Raw genomic sequence first — 8,311 nt, 5'->3', positions numbered from 1 at the left:
TACAAATAAATGTAAATCATTCAACCACAAAATAGGTCCAACATCCTCTCCAATTACATGCCATGTCAAACAAGAGCATATAAAATAGGCACAAGGGACAACCCAATACTGAGTCATCCTCAACCCTACCTCAGAGTAGGAAGCTTCACCCACAAATGTGTCATCAAGACACCAAAAATTCCAACCATATCTATCACTTCTACCAACAAAAAATATGCAAGTTGAAACCATCATTATGCAGTGCAAATTGAGCAATCACTTTAAAGTGAAACTAATGTAACGAATATTGAATTAACATAATTTATTATAAAGCCATAAAATATGAATGTTGAAAGTACATCTTATCACCGGACAATTCAAAATAAACTCTTATTAAATTCTAGTAGCAAACATAGGCTACGGTTCTAGATCAAAACTAGAAATTAGGACGATAAAAAGAAATTGACAAAATAAGACATTTCTCCCCATAGCAAACAATATCACAACTTCAAGTTGGCAATAGTTAACTCCAAGTGAAAGATCTCCACCTCCTTATTTAAAATTCTCAATTACGTCGTCTAGATCATCATTTGATGGTCCCTGCAAGAAAAAAGTTAAACATTAGGATGCATAATCAAATTTCTAAATATAGTTCTTGTTACTTCATGATAAAAAAAAGTTTAGCATAATATTTGCAACTATAACTTCAAGGTAATTCATTGTGAGGTATAAACACAACACAAGAAAATGCATCATACTTCAAAGCCAAATTAAACTTTTAGAATTTAGAAATTTGGTACCTTGTCTCGAAGATTAGTTACTACAGATCTCAATATATCATCTCCTACAATTAATCGCAGCTTCATCACAAAACCATCATGTGAAATCTTCTTTTCCTGCACAAGTACGAAATATAACATTAGAGACACTTTATCATATAAAACATAAGCATCAGTTGCAGCCACTTTATATACCATTAATTCTTTATAGTGTTCTTTAATCAGAAGCATCACTTTTGGAGTAACCCTGCGTCTGATAGCAGCTAACAACATTGGAAAGGGAAGCCATGGCGATCTTGGAACTCTTCGTGTGTTAGGAACACTGGCAGCATTGTCCTAAGGAATCTCACAACCAATTTTTTTTATAAAGATAATAAATAAAAATATTATAGGAATAAAAACAAATCTCAAAAGTTTAAAACCCAAAATGTTGCACATGAACACATAATGTATGAAAACATAACAAATCAATCGAATAAGTCTTTTACATAGAAAGCTAAGAAAACATAAAATGCAAAACTCGTATGAGATAACTTACAGTATCCAAGGTAGAACAGTTATTTTCAGAAACATTTTTCTCACTCTCTTTTAAACAAGCTGTAAGAAAATATAAGGTATTATGATCAATTTGTTTTGAAATAAATAACAATCATACTACATACTGATAGAACAAACAACGGGTTATTTTATCAAACCAGTTATTAGTATGTTGAAAAGAATTACATATTAATTAGTTTGTTGATGGTTAATCCATTTAGGCTTCAGTACTAATTATGTAATACCAAAATAAAATGTACAAAGTATGGGAAATTTTTTACTTAAGGAAAAGTACATCACCTTCTGCGTCCAAAGGTGCCTTGAAGCTGACAACAAATTCTGGATAGATATGAGTTATCATATTCATATTCCAAACCACATAGTATTTTGGATGTTGAATGTCATCAACCCCGTTATCATATTTGAAACCACTAGGACGAATCTTATTATTGCCACGATGAAGAGGCTCCATGTTCCCCATTATTACACGACAAAGGACTATGTGCCTAACTCCATTTTCGTCAACATCACAATAAGGAGCACTGTAAATATAGAAAAAGTGAATCCTCTAAGCATTCTAACAGAATAATCTATTGTAATATGTCTGAAATAATGTATAAAGTTGGAAATAAATAAAAATATGCTTATAACTCCCCTTCAAAGATAAGGGGTGGAAGCCTATAATCAATATTGGACAGGGAAACTATACAAGTACCAAATATAGAACATTTGCAATAATTGACAAGAACATGAACAACTTTATATAAACACAATGACATCTCTGCATTTACAAATGTCTCCATATTTAATTTTTCAATAAATAAATAAATATAAGTATTTCTGCAGACTTTAAACATAGAGAAGTGTATAACATGATAGAGGTAGAGTATGGAGTAAATGACAGTAAGAAAAATTTATAACATAAAATTGAATAAGAGAAAACTAGAGACTCACATTATAATTTAGTAATTAAAAGATTTTAATGAGTGGTTTCATTTCACCATAAAGGATCAACTTGCTCACTAGCCTAACAGTTATATAAAAGCCCATATGCATATAGTCATTTGTTTTTATTCAGACAAACTTATACCATAACTATTAAGAGCATTTAAAAGACTATGAAGTTTAAAGTTTATCATATGAAAACTAACCAGACATAAGGGTGGGTAACAGTAGCAAGATGAACACCAAATCCATATATGCACTTGCATGATGATAGTGCATTGTGACCAAGCCCATATTCCATCATTGTAGTCAGTTCCTCTTTAGAACATGCAAGCCAACCGTATCGAACATTAGCATCACCATGAATTCCTTTTGTGATATCAGCTTGCTTCTGGAATAACTCTAGTCGCGCTTGCATTGAGATACCCGAGCTACGGTAAACATCCATGATATCACCCTCGCTAATGCCGAAAGTAGCCATTCCCGTGAGAAACAAGTTTCTTACAGAATCTACATTTTGTCTTCCATATACAGGTTCAATATAAGCATCTAAATCTATTTCTATGTCTTGGTTATAAGGTTCATCATCCGAACCATCAAAAAGTTCAGGGAAAAAGCAACTTTCGGCCTCATCAATCCAAGCAATGGGTTGTTGCAAACCTGTTTGTAAATTAACATTATACATATGCAAAAAGTCTAGAACAATATTTTGACCATCAAATTCTATCTCCACAGCTGCCTTCTTGATTTCAAAATCTTTCCTAACCAAGTTAACAACATCCTCAGGATAGTCCGACCACTCACCATTTTTATAGAACATCAAACGTTTTGGTAACCCACTTTTCTTATAGTTCAAAAAATACTTAACCAAGGACTTTGAAATACCAGGACCAGAGTCAACTGGTCGGCTATCATCTCCAACTAATTTCATTTGTTTGACAACCAAGTTTGTTGGTGTTGGAACTTCAGCCATACATGCAACACTTTGGGTGGGTTGCTTTCTCTTCAGATTAAGTGTAGCTCCACCCAATGCCTTTGGGGATTTGTCTTCCATTTCTATCTACTAGATGAATACCTATAAACACACACCCAAATCTAAAAGCTTAGGTGCAATAGTAAAATATAACTCGAAACCTTGAGCAACAAGAATATAAAGAATCATGTGTTCATCATAATATTATAATGTTGACATGATAAATAAAGAGTAAGTTGATAAAAGCATTTTCGCATAGAAAAACAAGTAATCTAAAACAATTGCATACATGAAATATTGCAACCAAACAATTGCTAAACAAATTCAAAAAATATTAAGTATCTAACTAATAAAAATAAAAGATACCACAATAATAATCAATATAACTCAAGCTATATATCAAATCCAACATAAACAGATTTACATAAACATTTTAATGAAAATAAAAATACCAATTCATTTCAAGCAAAAATTTATTCAATTCTACTTTAAATACTTTCAATTATTAACTGTCATTTGATCATCATGACACTACGGACATTTCCAAGACAACAAGTTCAAAGAATAATTCAACAACAAAATTTAAATAGTTGAAATGACAATTCCAACCAAAAAAACCATAATCAAAATCGAAAAAAAAAAAAAAACCAATTCAATCACAAAAATCAAATTAGTAAGCTAAAATTAAAACAAAGTAAAATCACAATCAATTTAAATTGAAAATAAAAAAGCAACAAAAACTATTCCAAAAAAAATAATTTAAAAACTATGTAATTAACCATGGCTGAATTTTGAGATTACCTGAATGTAGAAACTCACACAATAGAATTATATATTTTATATTTTGTAAATTTCAAACTGTGCATTTAACGGGACTAAGAGCCCTATATATACTATCCTATGATTCATTCTTGGGTTCTATAATATTACCTAGTAATAGTATAGCATCCATTTTCTTTTTCTTTTTTTAATTTGATTTTTTTAAGTTTGTTATATAATAAATTCTTTTCTTTTAATATAAAATTCATGAATGGTTGGTTGTTAGAATTTCCATATTCTCATGATTTTTTAAAGTTTGTTATATAATAAATCATTTTCTTTTAATGTGAAATTCATAAATGGTTAGTTGTTAGAATTTCCAAATTCTCGTTTTTTTAAATATTACTAAATTTGTATAGAAGGAAAATTTTAAAAAGATTGAATGAAATATTATAATATAGAATTTTTGAAAAAAAAAAGAGTTGAAAATGGAAAAAAATGAAATAATCAAATTTTGAAACAATTAATTTAATTTTTTATTGTTTTTAAAATAAAATTACATAATATTGACTCCACAATTTTTTTATTTATTTGTTATAGACAAAGTTAATGCAAAATTTTAAAATTTTAATATATTTTTTACAAAATAAGTGATTATACAATGAAAACCAATGATCACAGTACTCAGTTTTTGTAATTCCATTTAAGAATTAAATGTATGGCATAGAATGGAGGGCTATAGTTGAAGACAATAGTGTAAATACTTTTAGAAATAATGAGAATATAAAATAATTTTAAAAAATATATATTATTTCGTATTTTCTCTTTTACAACAGTTTTATTCAAAAGACCTACGTTATAATATATCAATCAATTTCTTTATAATTTATTTCTATAAAGATTATTATTATTTTAACGCAATGAGAATTTGGAAATTGTAACAAACAATCATTTAAGTTTAATTTTTATACATTATCAATATAAATAATGTTCATGTTATTAAACTATTATAATAAATATTTGATTTTAAATTTTAAAAAAAATAAATGACACATAATTTATAGTTTGTTGATGATATAAAATGTTAGGGAGGATACGAAAGTCTTCCTCGATGCATCTCTAGTTTATTTAATTTGTAGATTTCCTTATTTTTTAAAATAATTTTAAGTACTAATTTAAAATAAATAATTTAAAAAATATATATTATTTCGTATTTTCTCTATTACGACAGTTTTCTTCAAAAGACCTACGTAGTAATATATCAGTCAAATTCTTTATAATTTATTTCTATAAAAATTTATTTTTATTTTAACGCAATTAATGAGAATTTGGAAATTGTAACAAACAATCATTCAAATTTAATTTTATACATTATCAATATAAATAATGTTAAACTATTATAATAAATATTTGATTTTAAATTTTAAAAAATTAAATGACACATAATTTATAGTTTGTTGATGGTATAAAATGTTAGTGGAGGATATGAAGGTCTTCCTCGATGCATCTCTAGTTTATTTAATTTGTAAATTTCCTTTTTTTTTGTAAAAGTAATTTTTAGCGCTAATTTAAAATAAATAATATAAAATAATATATATATATATATATATATATATATATATATATATATATATATATATATATATATATATATATATATATATATATATATATATATATATATATTACTTCGTATTTCTCTATTACAACAGTTTTCTTCAAAAAACCTACTACTTTGTAATATATCAGTCTAATTCTTTATAATTTATTTTTATAAAAATTTATTATGAGAATTTGGAAATTGTAACAAACAATCATTCAAATTTAATTTTATACATTATCAATATAAATAATGTTCATGTTATTAATTAAACTATTATAATAAATATTTGATTTTAAATTTTAAAAAAATTGAATGACACATATAATTTATAGTTTGTTGATGATATAAAATGTTAGTGGAGGATATGAAGGTCTTCCTGGATGCATCTCTAGTTTATTTAATTTGTAAATTTCCTCATTTCTTAAAAGTAATTTTAAGCACCAATTTAAAATAAATAATATAAAATATATATATATATATATATATATATATATATATATATATATATATATATATATATAATTTCGTATTTTCTCTATTACAACAGTTTTCTTCAAAAGACCTACGTTGTAATATACTAGTCAAATTTTTTATAATTTATTGGGTTAATGAACTTTTTAGTCCCTCTAAATATTGCTGATTTCGTTTTTAGTCCTTCAAAAATTTTCCTTTAAGAAATCGTCCCTTCAAAATTTTTCGTCTAAACTATTGGTCCTTAACGTCAAATTTGCTAGAGATTAGCTACGACTTTAGCCACCGATTAGCTACGAAATTTGACGTTAGGGACCAATAGTTCGGAAGAAAAATTTTGAAGGGACGATTTCTTGAAGGAAAATTTTGGAGGGACTAAAAACGAAATTTGAAATATTTAAAGGGACGAAAAAGTTAATTAACCCTAATTTATTTCTATGAAAATTTATTATTATTTTAACAAAATAAGAATTTAAAAATTATAACTAACAATCATTCAAATTTAATTTTATACATTATCAATATAAATAATGTTCATGTTATTAATCTATTATAATAAATATTTGATTTTAAATTTAAAAAAAATTAAATGCAGGTGACAAATATGACTTTTACCACCATATTTGATTCTAAAGTACTTGAAAATTACACTTCAAACCCTCTGATTAAATAACTAAAATTGTTTTTATTCCAAGGACAAATATGACTTCTGACAAAATACTGCAATTATATTGTTTTGGCATTTAATGCAGGTGATGTGGCATCACGAAACTTATTGTTGTATTATATATATTTTTTAATTCCATTTTAAATTTTAAGTAACTTAATTACCCTAAAAGCTGTCATATTAATAGATGCATTGGAAGTTTGAAATAACGTGCATAATCAAATGATTTTAAACAACACTCTGCAGTGGAAAATCAATAGCCTACTTTGAATATACAAAGTTCCAACTTTCGATACTCAACAATCAATTCATAGCTTTTTTTTATTCCATATATATTTTATAAATCTAATTTATTTCAAACAACCACATTTTCTCTTGGAACTAGAAACACAACCGTTTTTCACACAGAGAAGCCAAACGTTTTGCTTCCCTGTTTCCACCCTCCCAAGATTCATTGAATTGTATTTTTTTCTACCCATATTAATAAGCTTGGATTCATGGCAAACCACATGCACTTCTGCTCTCATTCTCATCATCCTACAATGTAATGTAATTTAATCGTTATAATTTTTTTTCATTTTTTCCTTTATTTTGTTGTATTTTTTCAGTTGCATTTGACTATATTTTTGGTTGGAATATATTTTTTCAACTGCAATGTTTCTGTTTCCAACTGCAAAACTTTATGTTGCAATGACTTGATTTTTCAGGTTTTCTTCTTCAAATAGCATGAGACACATTTTGCAATCAAGAAAGATGCTACTGCTACTGAAATAATTTTTCTATTCATAATAACTATTTTTAGTTTGATGTCTTTTATTTTTATGTTTAGTTTTGTGAATAATTACGATTTTATTGTGAAGTTAGTAGGGAATACTCCATTGGTATATCCGAACAATTTTACTGAAGGCTGAAGGTTGTGTTGTTGCTGCTAAGCTAAACTAGAATATTTGCAATATTATTACTGTGGGTTAAACATAGGCATGTAAATCTTTAATTTTTCACAAACAAATTGATATTTATCTTAGATGTCTTCTCACATGTTGCTGAAGTTTTGAGGTGTGTATCTAAGACATTCTTCTTATTATGAGTTGTCATAGGTTGGTGACTCTGAATGTTGAAGTTAAACAAAACTCATAATTTTGATTTATGTATTTTTAAGAAGTTATAATACTGCAACTAATCTTTTATTTGTGTTATTTATTTAAATATTTTGTTTTAATTTTATTAATAGTATAATTTACTAAAAAATTAATAACATATTAATTAATTCTGTTGAAATAAAAAAAAAAGAATGGAAAGATATCTTGAATTAAAAAAGAATAGAACCATATTTCTAAAATAAAAAAAGAATGGAATTATATAACGTATAATATATACACTTTCATAACTCTATTTGAATGTTTGTAATTATTGCCTTTACTAATTAAAATTTTACAATTAAATAATACATTAATTTAATTTAAAAATCTTTATTGTGTTTATTGCAAAATCTCAATCATGATTAATTTAATTTACAATATTATTATTAATTTGACAAAACAAAATCTGAAATGTTTAGATAGATAGATTATTATTTATAACAGATAGTAAAAAAAAAT

General features: G+C 26.2%; 1 protein-coding gene across 1 annotated transcript; it reads right to left on the bottom strand.

The window, feature by feature from the left end:
- Window positions 1-531: 531 nt before the first annotated feature.
- LOC131649804 (inactive poly [ADP-ribose] polymerase RCD1-like) lies at window positions 532-3,294 on the bottom strand. The gene is made up of 5 exons (XM_058919562.1): window positions 2,447-3,294; window positions 1,596-1,837; window positions 1,297-1,355; window positions 780-875; window positions 532-579 (listed from the first exon to the last, which is right to left on the bottom strand). The coding sequence occupies exons 1-5, from the start codon at window positions 3,292-3,294 to the stop codon at window positions 532-534; spliced, it is 1,293 nt and encodes a 430-aa protein (XP_058775545.1).
- Window positions 3,295-8,311: the final 5,017 nt, after the last annotated feature.

This window comes from Vicia villosa, linkage group LG2 (genome assembly GCF_029867415.1).
Source record: "Vicia villosa cultivar HV-30 ecotype Madison, WI linkage group LG2, Vvil1.0, whole genome shotgun sequence".
Lineage (NCBI taxonomy): Eukaryota > Viridiplantae > Streptophyta > Magnoliopsida > Fabales > Fabaceae > Vicia > Vicia villosa.
Note: the sequence above shows the minus strand (reverse complement) of the source record. Positions and strands in the feature narration are given on the sequence as shown.

Bases quoted from the DNA above. Each gene is read 5' to 3' on its own strand.
- LOC131649804 (XM_058919562.1), bottom strand. From the start codon at position 3,294: ATGGAAGACAAATCCCCAAAGGCATTGGGTGGAGCTACACTTAATCTG. The intron at 1,356-1,595 runs GTGATGTACTTT...ATTTTCTTACAG, and splicing joins GGCACCTTTGGACGCAGAAG to CTTGTTTAAAAGAGAGTGAG. The intron at 580-779 runs GTACCAAATTTC...TTTTTCTTGCAG, and splicing joins TAACTAATCTTCGAGACAAG to GGACCATCAAATGATGATCT.